General features: G+C 39.6%; 9 protein-coding genes across 9 annotated transcripts; 4 read left to right on the top strand and 5 right to left on the bottom strand. All coding sequences in view use genetic code 12, as the record gives it.

The window, feature by feature from the left end:
- Window positions 1–11: 11 nt before the first annotated feature.
- Window positions 12–1,313, bottom strand: CAG1 (guanine nucleotide-binding protein subunit alpha; the record flags this gene model as incomplete). The annotated part of the gene is made up of 1 exon (XM_064920593.1): window positions 12–1,313. One exon carries the CDS (start codon window positions 1,311–1,313, stop codon window positions 12–14), a length of 1,302 nt encoding a protein of 433 aa, XP_064774092.1.
- A 952-nt stretch (window positions 1,314–2,265) lies between these two features.
- RJT20DRAFT_41183 (uncharacterized protein) lies at window positions 2,266–4,485 on the bottom strand. The gene has a single exon (XM_064920037.1). It carries the CDS (start codon window positions 4,362–4,364, stop codon window positions 2,763–2,765), a length of 1,602 nt encoding a protein of 533 aa, XP_064774093.1. The 5' UTR covers window positions 4,365–4,485; the 3' UTR covers window positions 2,266–2,762.
- Window positions 4,486–5,716: 1,231 nt separating this feature from the next.
- On the top strand, window positions 5,717–7,482 carry RJT20DRAFT_127774 (uncharacterized protein). The gene has a single exon (XM_064917082.1). It carries the CDS (start codon window positions 5,867–5,869, stop codon window positions 7,418–7,420), a length of 1,554 nt encoding a protein of 517 aa, XP_064774094.1. The 5' UTR covers window positions 5,717–5,866; the 3' UTR covers window positions 7,421–7,482.
- Window positions 7,483–7,649: 167 nt separating this feature from the next.
- Window positions 7,650–8,573, bottom strand: PCL5 (Pcl5p; the record flags this gene model as incomplete). Its single annotated transcript, XM_064921598.1, has 1 exon — window positions 7,650–8,573. One exon carries the CDS (start codon window positions 8,571–8,573, stop codon window positions 7,650–7,652), a length of 924 nt encoding a protein of 307 aa, XP_064774095.1.
- A 1,825-nt stretch (window positions 8,574–10,398) lies between these two features.
- Window positions 10,399–12,456, bottom strand: PAN3 (Pan3p; the record flags this gene model as incomplete). Its single annotated transcript, XM_064921588.1, has 2 exons — window positions 10,399–12,218; window positions 12,342–12,456. 2 exons carry the CDS (start codon window positions 12,454–12,456, stop codon window positions 10,399–10,401), a joined length of 1,935 nt encoding a protein of 644 aa, XP_064774096.1.
- Window positions 12,457–12,870: 414 nt separating this feature from the next.
- CNB1 (calcineurin regulatory subunit B) lies at window positions 12,871–13,395 on the top strand (the record flags this gene model as incomplete). Its single annotated transcript, XM_064920600.1, has 1 exon — window positions 12,871–13,395. The coding sequence occupies one exon, from the start codon at window positions 12,871–12,873 to the stop codon at window positions 13,393–13,395; it is 525 nt and encodes a 174-aa protein (XP_064774097.1).
- Window positions 13,396–13,965: 570 nt separating this feature from the next.
- On the top strand, window positions 13,966–15,391 carry RJT20DRAFT_127780 (protein-lysine N-methyltransferase). Its single transcript, XM_064917083.1, has one exon. The coding sequence runs from the start codon at window positions 14,031–14,033 to the stop codon at window positions 15,372–15,374; it is 1,344 nt and encodes a 447-aa protein (XP_064774098.1). The 5' UTR covers window positions 13,966–14,030; the 3' UTR covers window positions 15,375–15,391.
- Window positions 15,392–16,608, bottom strand: RJT20DRAFT_127781 (2-dehydropantoate 2-reductase). The gene has a single exon (XM_064917084.1). It carries the CDS (start codon window positions 16,572–16,574, stop codon window positions 15,513–15,515), a length of 1,062 nt encoding a protein of 353 aa, XP_064774099.1. The 5' UTR covers window positions 16,575–16,608; the 3' UTR covers window positions 15,392–15,512.
- A 748-nt stretch (window positions 16,609–17,356) lies between these two features.
- On the top strand, window positions 17,357–18,284 carry RJT20DRAFT_41208 (putative dephospho-CoA kinase). The gene has a single exon (XM_064920038.1). It carries the CDS (start codon window positions 17,471–17,473, stop codon window positions 18,194–18,196), a length of 726 nt encoding a protein of 241 aa, XP_064774100.1. The 5' UTR covers window positions 17,357–17,470; the 3' UTR covers window positions 18,197–18,284.
- The last annotated feature ends 82 nt before the right edge of the window (window positions 18,285–18,366 follow it).

Here is an 18,366-nt window from a genome sequence, read left to right on the forward strand (position 1 = left end):
TTTTGCAGCCATTACATTATACCACTCTTCTTCAAGTTTTGCTGGATAATCATATCCGTTACTGCTGATAATACAAACTTCATAGACTGCGTATCTGTGGCACAAGTTCTGTGAACATAAATAGGCTTATTCGTCTTATTTAACTTCAAGAAATTTGTTTCAAAGAATTTAATGGCACTTTCGACATCGTTGGGCTTTCCGTTAAAATCAGGGAAGTAATCTTTTAAAGGCGACTTCTCTAACTTCTTCTCAAAGATATCTACTTTATTGAGGAAAAGAATGAATGGGGTGTTGGCAAACCACTTGGAGTTGCATAAGGAATCGAACAACACAATAGACTCGTGCATTCTATTCACTCTTTCATCTTCAAACAACATCTGGTCGTATTCCGAGACGGCCAATACAAAAAGAACGGCTGTGATATTATCAAAGCAATGGATCCACTTCTTTCTCTCCGAACGTTGACCACCAGCATCCAAAACCTTGAATTTGAAGGAGTTGATATTGAAATTGGTTTCCGTAATACCAGTAGTCTTTATTCTACCCTTCAATATGTCCATATCGGTACAAAAGTAATTGGGATCTGCAAATTTATAGACATTATCGAAATAGTAATCAGCACTTGCTTCAAATTGGAACTCATTAGATCGCTCATAACAAGCCCTGATTCCCGAATCAGAACTCCACAACTTCGAAATAGCTTCGGCAATTTGAATTCGGGGATAGTTTCTTCCTTCAGGGGGAGTGCTATTGTAGAAGTTATTGAAATCTTCCGTACCATCATCTTCATGACGATTTGGAGTGTTATCGTTATCCCAAAATGATGTATTGGCCACACCAGTGCTATTCAATCTTCTTCTATTTTTATTGTGCTCACTGTACTTCAACACGTAGTCATTCAAGAAGTTAGCTCCTCCTGCTGCTCCGGTATCAATCTGATCCAAAGCATTAGCCCTTAGGATAATCTGCTTATAAGGTATGAGAGGATTTCCTTCCATATCACACTCAAGGGAAATGCCCAACTTACGAGCTTGGATAATGAGAATCTTCATGGATTGTATCACATCACACCAGATAACTTGGGAGTATTGGATTCTCTCTTGCTGGGTAAAGCCTCCTTTGTGAAGAAGCTTCATTTGCTTCAACACGGTGGACTTACCACTTTCTCCTGCTCCAAGAAGAAGAAGCTTGATCTGATTCTTCTCGTTCTGCTTGGTCAACTGGAGCCCCTGTTCAATAGCATCATTGATGCGTTTATCCTGGAGAAAGGGGTCATTTTCGTCGCTTTCAGGGACGCTTGCGGCACAACCCATGGCAGTACTAGAATATCAGCGTTCCAGTGTTTCTGTGCTCTTTGGCAGTGTTTCAATGCGTTCTTGTGTTGTGGTCAATCAATGGGTGCTAAATTGCGATCCGATATGGAAAGCTTTTGCCTCAGGCTGAAAAAGAAAGTGCATCGAGAAAACATCTCTAAGACGGCGGAGTCCGTCTCTTTTGGCTTCTTCTTAAAACGAGCTTGTGTGTCCCAGATGACATTCGATCCCGAATTCTGAAACACTTGAATAAGAAAATAACGGTTGGTGTTAGTAGCCATTAATTAAGGTTGTACTTCCACTACTGTACCCAGCAATAATATTCTGTAAGGGACTATATATGTACAAGAGCGCCGCACTGGAATTCACACATTGTTTGTATGGAGTATGGTAACGGGCGTTGATATGGGATGGTTTAGAATGGTTTCAGGGTGTTTGGGGTAGTTTCAGGGTATGGAAATGGTGTTTAGTAACAGGGGGAGGTGATTGCGAGAGAGGTGATTGCGGGAGTGGTGAAAGCGGAAGTGGTGACTTGCGGTGGGGCAATATTGTGGCGGATATTGGTTTATCTATGTAGTCTATATAATGTTTTGTAATAGAGTTCCAAATGCCGCGTTTGCATATCCTTTATCCATGAACTCTGTTTTTATCGGTGACAGCACTGAATACCGCAAGAAAGATAATTTGAAACAAATGCTTAGTAAAGAGAGTAGTTAGGAACAGGGGAGATTTTCATGGACTAATTTCTGTTTTGTTCTCTTGTCAGTTTTCTGGAGTTCCTCTTAGACTGAGGGCTCGTAGACCCCCTCACACCCCCCTTGTTGCAATCACTGTGAAAGTCTCGCTCTGAAAGTCTCACTGTGATATTCTACATTGCACGTATTATATAATATGCTTAACTAATTGTGCCCCTTTCTTTTAGTATTCGTGTGTTAAATTGCAACTCATACTTTATTTTGTGAGGTCACTTTATTTTATGCAGCAATCGTTATCATGCGTAAATTTCTGTTTTCTGGATCCCGTTTTTGCAGTAATTAGGTGAATTAAGATGGATGGACGGCTTGGGTGGATAGGTGGGGCAGATGGTTGAGATGGATGGACGGCTTAGGTGGATAGGTGGGGCAGATGGTTGAGATGATAGGCTATGGAGACAAATATATACGTCAGGTGAATTATATTAGAAAGTATTAATTACTTCCGGCCACGGCTTTGAGAATTATATCTACAGAGTTTTTACAGCGTATATCAAACGTATAGTATAATCATGTTCGTCCTACCATTGCTCATATTGGGGGGCATTCTTCTATTAATAATCTAGCGAACTCAAAGTTCAAGACTCTTTCTGTACTATTGCTGTATTTATAAGAAATTCTCTGTAGATACATCCTCTATTAAACACATATCAGCTTCTTCATTTTTTTACAAGATACTTCGACTTTCTCCTTTCTATCACAATGTCATACAGAAACCAACATAGTACAACACTATGATCAACACAGAGAGCACCAATGAGTGCTTAAGGAATGCAAAAAGATTCCACTTCTTCATAAATGTCATGCACTCTCGGTAGAGTGAGCCCACTTTGGTAGACCCTATGTATTCAAGAACGGTATGGCGCAGACTCGAAGTGAAAGTATATTTCGGTATGTTGATGGCCTTGACCGAGGCTAAAGGAAATGCATCGTCACTAGACAAACCAACAGGTCCTGAAAGATCATTTTCATCATGTTCACGAAGAAAGTCCTTGATTTTGCTAGAATTATTTGCCATTTCCGTGCCGTCGCCTATAACATCCACAAGAGGGAGAATAGAGGTATAGTGATGTCTTGATGACCTCAGTTTTATGTTCCACATCAAAAGCACAACTCCTGATGCCACTGCCAATACGATATAGTTTGCAACATTAACGTATGGTATCTGAGTGTAGCAGATTTTTGTCTCGAACTTGAATTGATTATTAACTTGATAGTCATCTTCATTATCGGAATTGGTGAATGATAGCATTTGAACTGCTGGATACTTAATACCCATAGCCATGGAAATCGATTTCACGGTAATTTCTCTTGAATTTGTAGATTCGTGAATTATGTCACAATAGTCATGATCATCACCAGAGAATATGAGATCGGGCTTGATTTTCGTTAACAAATCATCCGATATACTCTCTTCGATTGTGGACTTATACTGATATCCAGCTCCCATTACATCGAAAACCGAGCTCTCTCTTAATGGACCGCAAGAAAGAGAAGGATCTCTATACAAAGGAATATGACTTAGAAGTACTCTAGGCTTCGTCTTGACAATGGTTTCACCAAAATTCTTGTCTATGAATGTTGTAACGTCCTCGTTAATGGACTTATCGCTCGCAGACAACGATAAGGCGTCGATGGAAATGAAATCTACGTTATTTATAGTGGTCACTGTGTTAGTTTGACCAAAATACTTGTTGAAACGCTTTCTTGCTTTCAAGTTGACCATATCTCCAAGTCCTATATCGTGGTTTCCAGGAACATTGACAAACCAGTTGGTGCCTCTGGTATAGGTTGCCTCGGTGAGCTTGTTGTAGAATATGTTGTCAAAACGTTTCAACTCCTTTTTGTAGTACTTTCTTGAAGAGTCTCTAGCGTTGTCCAAGTAGTCTCCGAGGAAGAATACGTAGTCTGGACGGAGCTGTGTGATCAAATTATTATAATTTCTCTTTAAATATGTGTCCACTGTGTGTTTGGACAATTGTAGCAAGAGCTCATTGCGACCAGGATAGGTATGGTTATCAATGAGTTGAGGGTCTGCTATGAGCAAGATGTTAGTGACCTGATGGGACGAGCGCTCGTCTTGATCCTGGTCTGTTTTCAAAAGGGCGTCGTCCTTATCATCTTGTTGTATTTGCTTTGCCAGTTTTACCGAACTGCTCATGGTGGGCCATGAGCACCGGCTAACAGTGTAATATGGCACCACTCTTTCGTGGATGAGGAACGTCAAGATCCATGCTAGCACTATGAGAAGCAGCAAATGGTGGATACTTCTTAGCTTCGGCATCAAGATCCTAAACATGACTTTTTGCAGAGCTTCACAAGAAAAGAACCCCTTCAAGTTATAGTTGCCATAAACTTAATATTGTTTAGTTTTGCTTTTGATGCTTGAAATTTGATCCAAGCGCAACAATGCCTAATTTGGTGATAGAGTGAGAGGACCAGAAACGAACAAGACATGAACGAGAAATGAACAAGTAACGAACAAGAAGTCTTTGTAAAGGAATGTCGCAATGCGATGGACGTTTGCAAATGGTGTATAGAAGTAGAAGTTCAAGGTGCAAGGTTGCAGAGGAACGAAGGAGGAGTGAGAGTGTGAGTGAGAAAGAGAGTGGGGGTGGGTGAAGTGAGTCAAAGAATGTGATAGTAGAGATTAGAGATAGGTGAGTAGAGATTCGTGAGTAGAGATTGGTGAGTAAAGAGTGAGGGGTGAGTAGCAGAGAGACGGAATAACGAACAGTTCGTTGGTAATAAGCAATTATGTACGTAAAGGTGTGAATTACTGAGAGCACAAGAAAGGATTGCATGGAACATGGAGATTACAATAATATCTAGAACGTTGATCATCGGTTTAAGTAAAGTGGTTCTTGCGTTCTTTGTTTTACCCGACAACAATTTGTATGACTTGCAAACATTTCAACATCATAGCAGAATATAACTCTGAACCGAAATGCTTTGTTCTTATTTATTAACCCACAGCTTCACTCAACAAGTCTCAGGACCCTTCATGTATCTTCTTCCTTGAATAGGGGACGCGCGTATGCTTCTAGTCATTTCTTGGCTTTGGTCTGATACCATTTTTTTGCAACCTTCGTTTAAACTTTACTCCCCCCCTCTCCTGCAATTGACAAGTTACAAAAATAGCCCGTCTTGATCATAACCCAACTCTTCTCTCAACCACACTTACATTGCCATTATACCCACACCACTTTACCCTTTCAGTACCTCTCTCACCCTGTTTAGGTATTCCTTCCTGTCGTCTCTCTCCCCCGTCTTTGCTCCCCTCACTACTCCATAAGGAACAATGCCCAGCGCTGGTAGTCGTTCCCCAGCAGCACCTACACCGTTCCCTTCAACTTCGCGTCTTATCTAAAATCTCTTCTCCTTTTCTGCGTGGCTGCTGTTCTACAACTTTCCCTGTGGCAATATATCCCAATCCAGCTTCCAGAATAGACGAAACCACTATTCTTCTCCTTTAATCACGTCACATCACCACCAAAGTTCGGACATAACTGCACCCGTGCCGCACTACAAAACAGTCATATTTCCACATAAATCCACACGTCGTCTTCGGCCGTAACTGAGGGTCGCGTGATCCTGCGTCTAAGTGATTTTTACGACGGGTGTCTAATTATAGAGATTATCCTGATAGGGCGTTGGTATATATAAATGGATACATGTCTTACTATTCTTTTCCCTTAACTAAGGAATTGTTAGAGTGAATTATATTTTGAATTGATAATTGACTATCTTCTGAAAATAATAGTTACGGAAGTATATGTTCCCCCAAAATTTCAGGGTGCAATGGTAGATTTCGAAACCATACTCATCACTTTGGTGGCAGCATTGGCCATCAACTACATCTACAATCAGTACATTAACTCAACAAAAGACGTCAATGAACTCTACTTAAATGAGCAATCCACAATTGACAGCACACGACTTAGCAACGAACTGGCTGTTTATAAATCCAATAAACTTGGCTACGCCAGCGGACTTAGAATCGGATTGGATATAAGATACGATCACTATAAGCTTAGGCATGGAAACCTCTCCGATGTCTGGCAGGTCATCACTCGGTATGCTGCAAAACAAAGGGGAAAAGGAATTACAATCAATGACAGGTTCCAACCGATTTTGCAATTGAATTATAAGATCGACAAATTTCGCCAATACTTGCTTAAGAAGGAAGCCAAAACCGTGAGGATAAATTTACGCCATTTCATCAATAATTTCGATGTTTTGATAATTATCATCAGCGCCTTTGTCAGCCAAGTAACTGTGGAGTTATATGATGATATAGCATACTTAAGTGAAGAAGACGAGAAAAACGCGTTGTATATTGTTGATTACGAAGACTTGAAGAAGATCCAGGTGGAAAACTACTTCAATTTTGAAGACCAATCAATATACGACTTGGAGGCATCCGACGAGCTTAGTGAATTTGAAAATGAGTACACTTTTGAAAAAGACAAAGGAATAGCACTCAAGATCACTCGTAGGTTGAATAATACTGTGTTGTCAACAGTAGAATACACTCAATTGAACATAATAAGTTCCCTTGCTGCTTCAATTAAACATTTACCGTTATCCAAGGAGATCAACTACGAAGATAAACTCATGGTAATCCAATTTACTTCAGAAAAGAAAAAGTCGAATGAAGAATTGACGAATCAGTTGAACAAAATTTTGATTAGTTTCATCACCAACGCCGATTTGATCATTTTAGAGAAACCAAACATCTCGTGGAGTACCATTTTTGACTACAAGCCAACAATTCTTTCCATCAGCGAAAAGGATCTCCAGAAATTGTCATTGGATAACTTGAAGAAGGATCTTCATTTAAACTGGTATAAGAAATTCATCTTCAACCAGTCGTTAAAATTTCTTTCCAAGGGCAAATTCACTAAAAATGACTCCATTAATCCATACTCGAAATTGCGTCTAGTATATGTCAATAATACTATTACCAATCCACGGATCTTCAGCTCTCCCCAATTGAACGAATTCAGAGCATTACTTGCTTCGAGGTTAATTATGGAATTTGGGTATTATAATATAATGGGACCTGTGATTTTGACTGATTTCTATGATTACAGATTCTTTGAGTTGAAGAACTTAAAGTCATGGGGTTGTATTTCGCAATCTTTGGAATTGAAACTCACCGGAATAAATGAAAAGAAAGAGGGTAAACTTGCCATAAGAGGTTACTCTATTGGAAAGTCCACCAATAGGGTCATCAACAGAACGGACGAAGTTGAGCAGAACAAGGACATTATGAAAGCTAATGACGGTTTCATGCCACTCACAAATGTAAATGGAGTTTGGGGTAATGATGGATGCTTGTATGTGATTTGAATAACTATGGGTTCTCAATTGAAATGTTGTATTTTAGGTCTATAAAATTTTGTTAGCGAAGTATATTATAGAATTGTATTTTATTTAGTCAATTAATCAAAAATTGTTTTGGAAAGGTAAGGTTAAAGTGTACATCCACCATCCGTTCAATGAATACAGAAAGTTAATTTATGGGTAAATATACATTCGATTTCAAATATGTTCTATATACGAAACGAAAGAAACCATTTTAAATGGTTTCAACTCTCAACTTCTTATGGCTGCTAAAGCCAGCGATGATGGGAGCATCTTCTCCACAACTTCTCTTTCTAGAGCCTCCTTGATGGAATAAAGATGGAATTGATCCTTGAGTGTCCTTGCCGTTGACAAAGATCTTTTTGTCCATTTGATTTGCGTAGTAGCTATTGAAGTTAATCTTAACTACATTCAAGTTGTTAACATTTAACAGACGGAAAAATGTGTTCCACTTGCTTAATTTGTTAGCAATGGAAACATCGTTAGACTCCCAATGAATCTCATTTTCTCCATCCTGATCATTAACAACTTGATAACTGATGAAATCATAACCAAAGATAATTAGAATGTTACACCAGTTCTCGTAAGGCAAGCCATTGAGATAAAGATCGTAATTTAACAATCCGAGACACTTTGTCTCAACCTCTCTGAGGGTCTTTAAGTTGACCTTTTGGTCATCGTCTTTTATACCACAAATCTTGAGCCAGGACTTGAAAGCATAGTTGCTGTCTTGGTTGAACTTTGAAGCTAAGATAATTAAGCCGAGGAACAATTTCTTGTAATCCTTTAACAAAGGATCATTGGCTACATTCTTTCCGTCCTTAATTAATTTGAACAAATAATAGCAAGCTAATTGTAAGGATTGGATAGAGGTTTTGGATCTTCTCAAGATCTCAATAACGAAGAATCTCATGTCCTTGACGTCAACTGAGTCTTTGTACAAAATCTTAACCAAGTTGATTGAACAGTTGATTAAAATTAAGTTGAATTGAGTCTTATTCAAGTGGTTGGTATAGTACTTGAAGTGGTTGGGTGATTGTACTTCTTTTTTGGAGATTGGCGAAGAAGTCGAAGTTGGTGGTGGAGTAAGTAAGGTGGAACTAGCATTTGGAGCTAATTCCAATTTGGACGAGGCCATAAACAGTGGAGACACTGGAGATTGCAAAGCCATTTTTTTGATATTTTTTAATTTGAATGGTATATTATAAATACCAGATATAACTCGGGAATGATAAACAGGAGTAACCAAAATTCAACTAAACATAGACAATAGGAAGAATACTTAAAATAAAGCGTAATTCCTATTTACAATAATACACAATAGTTCCTCTGGGGAATCTAGACGACGACGGGGGAAACCATAATGGATACTGGGATGAAACAATAATAATAATAAAATTAAACTTAAGGCACTTTAAACTTGGTACACTAGCGATGTAGTGATAATGGTGATGATTTGATGATTTTCTGCAATACAACGAACTCTGAAACCAGTTAGAATTCGAAGATGTAGATAGATAAATAACGAGACCCGGAAACGAAAACTCCTAAATCCAAATCCTTATCCGAAATGATGATAATAAACAATAATACTAATAAGTCCTACAACGGTAAGACTGACCCAAAATAACTGTAGTGAGCGATGTTTTCTTCTTTAACAACACGCTTCACAGGAAATAAACCTAACTGATAACAAATACTAACAATAATAATAATAATAATAATAATAATAACCCAAGGATTAAGGACAAACAAGAAACCTAATCAGATACAAACAATAAAAACACTAAAATAATCGCAAAACAGATAAGCGGATGCTGACGAGTGGTAATCGAATCAACTACAAAACGCTGGATGATGGAGTGTTGTAGACTAATGAATTAACCTGGTTTCTAAATGGTAGCCATACTGTTTGATTGGGAACGCCAGCGTTTATATACTGGGACAAAGTTTCTTTTTAACTGTGGTGGGTGAGAATTACTCACCGCGACGTGTATATAGTGGGCACTATCTTATCAGTCATTGCTTTTCTGGATGGAGGATGAGTCAAACGAGATGGAATGGCATAGGTCACATGACTTGAGGTGCCGAAGGAAGACTGCGAACGAACAAAAGACATGGACAAAGTGCACAAAAGTGCCACAGAGTGAATGGGCGGTGGGGTATTGTCTGCGAAGATGACCCGAAGTGAGAGAGAGAGAGCGAGCGAGTGAGAGTATCAATGTGCAATACACTGTACTAATAGTAGTGGGACGTCAGTTGCAACCAGGTCTAACTATTAATTTTTTTATTAGAAAAGCCAGTTACCACCAAAACAACCCACGGTCTCACTAGCAACTGGTCACTAGTAACTGCTCCTGGTCACTTCTCACCGCCCTAACTGCCCAGACATCATTCTCTCTCCTCTCACCATCACTGACTCAGCTCCTATTTCACCCACTGATGTTCTTTGCCAAAGCACACGACCCGTCATGTCATGATGCTGCGTTTGTCCGAAGTCGGTTCCTTTTGGTTTATGCCGAAGAATGATTCATAGTGTCATTTGAGTCGTGAGGTTGTGCACTTTAGTCATAGATGAGTCGGGCACCATTTTATGTGTCATAGTGTTAGCCCCGGTGTGGGTTCCGGAACAGGGCCTGGGAACTATAATGGTGTGCTTTTAAGATTTCTAAAATATATGACAGATATAGGTTATTAGTGTATATTTAGTAATAATGTACATAATGTCACGTGGAATGTCCATTTGAGTGACGAGATGGTTCCATTTGCAAAAATGGTGTTTGCACCCAAAAGAAATGATTCCTCGTGTTATTGAAGTCAGTTACTCCTACTAGTCGAGATATTACTGACTAGTTGAGTCCACCAAAATGCTCCGTTGATGATGACTAAAATAGAATAAGTTTGCCCAAATCATTGCGAGGAAATTTACGCCCGCTTTGCCCAAATGATGATCATTTCCCCAACTAATCTCTTGAAAGATTGCGGAAAACTGAGTCTATCGTGTCTCGAATCTCTTTGTAGCTCACAATTATGCAATTCTTCTCGTCTCTGCTGACCAACAAGAACTTCTCGTCGATACCAGCATCTAATTTGTTCAAGTTGGTCAAAACTCTCGACAAGTCAACTATAGGCTTGCCAAATTCATCGTACTGGAAGAAAACATAGTCACGAAATAATTTGATGATGTATTTACTACTATTCTCAGTCCAATCTTTAGCTTCCGGACGGTCGATGATGAAATTAAGCTTAGTGAGTAATCTAAATAAGCGTGCGTTTTCGAGTTCCGTAGACATTTGTGCCTCCATGAAGTCAGCCGAATCTTCTAAGTTGTTCATGAGACTAAATACTCTATTGGTCAAGTATCTTTGGTTAAATTTGTACAAGTCAAACTCTGCTGACTCTTCATTCAACTTAGTCAAAACCTCAAGGAAATCGTTGCTGAAATTGATGGTTGAGGAAGTTCTCAAATATCCCAAAAGTTCATTTTTGGATTGATTTCTCAAGCTATTTGGAATGGTCAAAATACTCAAGTCTAATATCAACTTGCCCAAAAGTAAGATGTCCTTCCTTTGTAAGCTTTGGAAATAATTATGCGATTTGGAAATTTCTTCTTCATCCTTCTCATAGTTTAAAATGTCTGTAATACCGCAGTTGGACAATCTGAGCCTGTTCTTATTAGTTACAAGGACTTTAGTCAAATCAAGAGCTGAGCGAGCAGCCAAGCCCTTTTCATGAACCGCAAGCAAGACGTTGATAAGTTGGATTAAATATGTCCAAAGTATTTCTTCAGTTATAGGCTCAGTACGCATTCCAGCCCTCTTGTGATGCTCGAGTAATGTAGAGGCGTTAGGGAAATAGTCATAAACAACAATCAAACATGATTTTCCAAAAGCCATCGAGGTGAAAGCTTCCTGTAGTTGGACAATATTAGCATTCTTCACTTGTTTCCACTTCTTGATGGTTTTAAATGGAGCTTCGTTGACAATGGCAAAGTTGTGCTCTATTTTTCTTAAGGCATATGGGTTCCCGTCAACATTGGAGAACACTTTATATATGGAAGATGGTACGCACCACACTTTGGACACGGGTTCGTAATTTTTATCGATTGGCACCAAAGAATGATATATGTTGATATGATCAGGCAAGTTCGATCTTGGCAATGTCTGAAGGGTGGCCTCATTTCTCTTTTGAAGGGTCTCTCTCAAGTCATTGGGAATGAACATCAGGTTTGCATTTGTTTCGTGGGGAGGTAATGGTATAGTCAATCTAGGTGGAGGTGCAGGGGCATACAAATGATATTGTAATGGGTATGCATTGGCCAGTTGCTGGAAATACACTTCTGACGGCCCTGATCCCTGAGGAAGGGTATTTTGATTATTAGGCAAATATGGGTTTGTAGCCGGTGGTTGCGAACCAGCGGATGAATTGGGTGGGAAATCCTGCCCCGTATTAAAACTCGATGGTGTGAATGATGGAGTAGATACGTTAAACTTCTTTTGGGGCAATAAGTCGTCTGATAAACCGGATCCATTGGCATTGTTAGCGGAAAGCAATGAAATCGACTGACCCATTCCTGGAGCTCCCCCTGAAGGTACAAATACGGGAATTTCTTTGACTTTTGGCGACAAATTAGCAAACTTGCTAGTCATGTTCAGCACGCTGGATGGCTGGAATGAGGGAGTGTTCATATTGAATTTGCGTTTTCCGTCTGACGGAGAATTAGCAGCAAAAGAGGACGATATCAGTGGTACGGTAGCATTCTGGCCACCACCATTTGAATTGACTCCTGAACCAGGCGCGTTCGGCGGATTGGTGTTATTTGCAACTGAATTCGTGTTCACGGCGGCATTGTTATTGCCGTTGGTGGCTGCTCCAGCAGTATTGCTCGGAGTTGTTCCAGCTCCACCTTGTGGAGCTCTGGTATGGCTGAAAGCACATCCCTTATTCTCGTACTTGCAATAGCCGTAAATTAGGATATTTTTGCAAAGAGTATCCTTGGCACTATCCAAGTTGATGTTCATGCTTGTTTCTGCGGCGAGGATGCTGTGCTTTTGCTCATAGGGTGGTATACAACACGAATAGTGTCCAAGCAAGAAACTTGTGTTTGTAGTGTTAAGATAAATCCATGAAATTTTTATCACGCGTGTGGAGTCATGTGCGTAATGGTCATGTGATAGGAGAACATGTGATGTTATATCATATGATGTACTATCATGTGATGACACATCATGTGCTCCTATATCATGTGCTCTTATATCATGTGATATAACTATGGTCTCTACAGAAGTTAGCATTCTTCAAGGAGGAAGAAGGCACAAGCTTTGTAGTTAAGAGTAAAGGTACAGAGACCCAAAGCCTTATCAATTTATTACGATATCATACTCTATAGCCGTATTGGTGTTATCTGTACTTTCACATAATAGAAATCTGGCACTATGGGACTCGCATCTTCTCAGCTCTTGGATAACCTCATGGAAGGAACCAACTTCGACAGAGAGGAGATCGACCGGTTGAGAAAGAGGTTCATGAAGTTGGACAAAGACGGATCCGGTACCATAGATAAAAACGAGTTCTTGTCGATACCGGGAATTTCATCCAATCCCTTGGCCACAAGGTTGATGGACGTTTTCGATGAAGATGGAAGCGGGACCATTGATTTCCAGGAATTCATTACTGGATTGTCTGCCTTCAGTGGTAAGACCAGCAAGATAGATAAATTGAAGTTTGCATTTAAGATTTATGACATCGACAGAGACGGGTTTATTGGCAATGGAGAGTTGTTCATTGTGATGAAGATGATGGTGGGAAAGAATCTTCAGGAGGCTGAATTGCAGCAGATTGTAGACAAAACCATGATGGAAGCAGACCACGATGGCGATGGTAAATTGAGTTTTGAGGAGTTCAAGAAAGCCGTAGACTCCAAGTCTGTAGCTAGTTCGTTAACACTTAACATGTTCTAAGTGTTAGAAGAGAAATAGGCCGTTTAGAGTGAGCCAATCAACAGTTCTACAGCAGTAAATAGCCCAACTGTCACCATTCTACTACGGTAAATAGTACATCTTTGTCACCGTTCTACAACGGTAATAGCACATCTTTGTCGCCATTCTACTACGGTAATTAGCACAACTGTCACCATTCTAGCTAGTATTGAAATAGGATTATTTCAGCTTTTGATTCAATTCTCCAGTTCTTAATTCAATTCTTTATAGGGGGCAGCAGAAACAACTGCTTACACTATGTTATCTCCTCATAATTGCACACGAGATATTTACTAATTTATATATATATACATATATATATACTCCCATTGATATATACCTATTGTATAGTATACCCCGATCCTCTCGAACAGCATAGAACATTCCTGTGTCACTAGTTACGACTATAATGAATCTATACTAATCAGCAATTTGCACTACATGTACCTATACTGCGCAACGGCCCTTAACTATGGGAGATTGCAGCATCTCCTACATAATTGTAGTAGCGCGCCACAAGATGAATCATTGCAAAAAATTGATGGAATACCATCTCCAGATCGGAATGTTGTTCAGGAACTCTGTTTTTATAGGTTTTTCTGGCATTGTTGATAGATATGACGGCAGTGGATGACCGAACTAATGCGCTCCTCGAGTGGATTAAAAATACCCAGGATGAAACGCTCAAACCATCGACTCATTCGTATATCTCGCCAAAGATTGAAGTGAGAGAGTTCCCAGATAGTGGTAGAGGTATTGGAGCTAAAGAAAGTATAAAAAGATCGGAAGAGCTCCTCAGGATCCCTCCGTCGTTTCTTATTAATTTCAATACCGTGGTATGCCACATAACAAAGCATAATAAGAACATAAAATTGAAAGAACCTCATTATTTGAACATCTATACTCCTTTCAATGTGCAAGAAGACAAGTTCACCAAGATCTACTCCAAATTCAGCATGAATGAACTCCTTGAGTTAACGTCATTCCAGTTACTTTCGCTCTACCTTACGTTTGAGAACCAAAGAGGAAAGAAGTCCTTTTGGCAACCATTTATCAACATGCTCCCAGATTCTTCCGACTTTGATTTGAATCCATTGATATGGAAAGTTTTGGAAGTGAAGCACCACGACGAACTCTTGAAAATGTTACCCACGACTACTCAGAGTCATACGGACAAGGTATACAAGAGGTTCATAGGGGATTATGACCTAGTGAAAGAAGTGCTACTGGAAAAATTAGAGGATGGCGACCTGGTACATAGCTTCTTGCCATTGGAACTCTTCTTATGGGCTTGGATGTGTATTAACTCCCGTTGTTTATATATGACCATTCCTCAAGGGAAGACTAACGCAGATAACTTCACAATGGCTCCATATGTTGACTTTCTTAACCACTCTTGCAACGACCAATGCAGCATTAAAATTGATGTCTTAGGCTTTCACGTCCAGACAACATCTTCATATACTCCTGGAGAACAATTGTTTCTCAGCTATGGTCCACATTCCAACGACTTCTTGCTCTGTGAGTATGGTTTTATTATACCAAAGGATAATAAATGGAATGATTTAGATATTTCTTCGTTCATTATTCCTTTATTAAGACCTCGACAAGAAGAGTTTTTGAAGGAGAACGATTACTATGACAATTATACGATGACCAAGGACGGGCTTTCTTTTAGAACAGACGTTGTTCTTGCTGTCCTTCAGGAAGACTACCCACAAACTTCCAGGAAACTAAGTGCTCTTTTAAATGGAGTCAGCGATGGGTCAGCGTATCGTAGCCATTCCAATGCATTAATAAAGGAAATACTTCACAAGGTGTTACATGAAAGCGACAAATACAAGCATTTGGAGTTCAATGATGACAACGACGAGCTCACCAGAGCAAGAAAGAGAACAATCGGAGTGTTGTACAAAAATAGACAGGAGATTGCATTAGCTGTCTTAGAAGAACTAGATTAATATGTATATATACAAGTACTTCCTAATTATCTACTGTAGCACCCTAATGAATGTTCATAGGAGGGCCCAATGTAATGCTAATGATGAGCTTGAGCTCTGAAATATCTTAGTTGAAACGTTTGAACTAGGAAACTCTCGCTACTCCACAACTAATTTAGCAGCTTCTTGTTCGATAGACTGGTCAATGCTTAATTTGCTCTTTACCAAGTCAACCAACATGATATTAGTTGGCGTAGAAATGCCATGTTTAGTGCCCAAGTCTACAATGTAGCCATTGATCCAATCAACTTCGGTCTGTGCCAAGTGCTTTACATCTTCTCTCATAGATGAACTATTCTGAGCCGTGGCTTTATTCATGGTGAGAACAGTCTCTAATAGTCTCTCTTTCCCTAGAACAGCATTAGCTTGTGGAATTTTCTTTAATTCCTTGAATTCGGCCTCAAATACATCCACTGCTTCTCTAATGACTCTTTTGTAAATAGGAACCATATTCGTTCCATAGAGTAACTGGCCATTGAAACAATCTAAAATGGCGGATAGTGGGTTAATGCAAGCGTTGACTACGAGCTTCTCCATTTGGATCAAAAGGAAGTCTTCATACTTTAAATATGATGCGTTAAGACTCTCTGTTTCTAAGATGTATTTGAAAGCTTCTGGGCATTCAACGTCTGGAGAGTCTTCATCTGGCTTGGGGATATATGAAATCGATAATTTACCTGGTGCTACAAAATGGATATCGCTGGGGGCACTTTTATATGCACCGTGTGAGCTAATCGCCTGAAAGATCTTGGGTCTATCCTTCAAAGTGGGCCAAAAGCGTTCCGTTAAGCGTTGTGCCATTCCCATACCGTTTTGTAAGATCAAGATACTAGAATTGGCTGTGAGATGATCTATGTATGGGTCAATGGCTTTGATTGTGCTGTGAGTTTTAGTTGAAACTATCAAATTTTCTATGGTTTGTTTCTTTCCGTCTTTGAAAGGAGGCTGTCTGTCACTATCCAAGATCGAAGTTGTAGTCGAAACATTAGAGTCTTTTCTTCTTATGACTCTAACCTGGGAACCGTCTGCTCTGAACTGATTCAATCTCAGCTGATTTCTAAAGAGAAGAATGGGTTGCACTTGTTTGGGAAAGGCCTGGCTGAGCTCATGTGCGAGCAAACAGCCCATGGACCCGGCCCCGAGAATATACTCTTTTTGCATGGCAAATGACTAACTTTTAGTGTCAAAGAAGTGGATTTGAAGTAGTATGGAAATAGTGAAAAATCCACTAGTCGAAAATTGACATATGATAAAGTCGGAAGAGATCCGGACTCTTGTTAGTCATGTGACGCATCGAGTCGGTATTGATGCTTTGTTAGGATAAGTACTATAAGGGCCATTAAAGAGAGAAGAACCGAATGAAATATGACTTATGGAATAGACCAAGCCGTGTATTATGGGGCTCTGTTTCAACTGTACCAGGTCTCATGAAGCATATAAGATTCAATGTATAATATAATTCACCCCCTTCTCTGATGTGGTCTCATTGTAGAAGCTGATGCTTGAAATTTAATTAAAAGATCACTCCATAGTTAAGCCCCATAGTTAATAATTAAGGGCGCTGTCATTAAGTTGAGTTGAGTTGAGTCGACTTCTAACTCACCATACTTAAGCTCTCACGCTCTCTCGTCATAGTTAGTATTTCTCCATAGTTAACCTCTCACCATAATTAGCAATTAACATTTCTCCATATTTAGCATTTCTCCCTATTTAACATTTCTCCATAGTCTCCATATTTTGGCATATCTTCATATATAAACACATCTCCATCTATAAACACATCTCCATCTATAAACACATCTCCATATTTAACATAACTCCGTATGTAACCTCTCCCCATAATTAAGCCCTCTGGTGTGCTCTTTCCATAGTTAAGCTCCATAGTTAAACTCTCACTATACTTAAGCTCTCGCCATAGTTAAGCACGCCCCATAGTTAAGCTCTCCCCATAGTTAACAGCTATCGCGCCACATCACAATTCTTATCTTCCTATTCTTCTCCTTCTTCTTCTTCTTCTCGATCTTACACTTCAAATAGCCATTGATACCTCAATTGATATGCTTATTGTAGGACTCACCGGCGGAATTGGAACGGGAAAGTCTACCGTGTCCAAGAGAATCCGGGAAAAACATAATTTGGCGATAGTCGATGCTGATCTCATTGCTAAAGAAGTGGTGTACCCAGGTAAGAGGGCCTACAAAAAGGTAGTGGAAACGTTTTCCCAAGATGTACCTGATTTGATCAACCCAGAAGACCAACTGCTCAACCGTGCTGCTTTAGGCAGAGCTGTTTTTGGTAATAAAGAAAGGTTGGCAAAGTTGAATGCAATCGTACATCCAGCTGTGAAATGGGAAATCGGTCGCCAGATCTTAAAGGCCTATTTCACATTCAAGTCTGTAGTAATTTTGGATGTTCCGCTCTTGTTTGAGAGTGGCTTACACAAGATCTGTGGTGTAGTAATAACTGTTTCATCTACGAAAGAGTTGCAAATTGAGCGCTTGCTTAAGAGAAATCCAGAGTTGTCAAGAGACGATATCGAGAAGAGAATCAGCAGTCAGATGTCTAATGAAGAACGTAATCACAGGGCTGATTTAGTAATTGACAACACAAAGAATCTCTTCCAATTGGAGAATAATGTTGATGCGGCAATTCGGAAGATCATCCCTAGTGTACTTTGGACCGTATTGGATTATTTTCCACCTATCGGGTTGCTATCCGCTGCTTATACTTACACCGTAAGATCTCGCGAAGAGAAAGCAAAAGGAAAGTTAAAAGAGGATTGATGGGACATGGTAGGGCTGTTGCTCAGGTAATGCTATAAGTGCCTTTTATTGGTAGACAACTATTTATATGAACTTTGAATGTATTCTATACAATTTTAATAATGAATCGAATTCGAAGACTCCAATTATCTAATGCTAGGAATACTATGTTAAAAATCTTCTCTAAGTCT

Source organism: Scheffersomyces xylosifermentans (genome assembly GCF_036884685.1).
Source record: "Scheffersomyces xylosifermentans strain CBS 12540 chromosome Unknown RJT20scaffold_4, whole genome shotgun sequence".
Lineage (NCBI taxonomy): Eukaryota > Fungi > Ascomycota > Pichiomycetes > Serinales > Debaryomycetaceae > Scheffersomyces > Scheffersomyces xylosifermentans.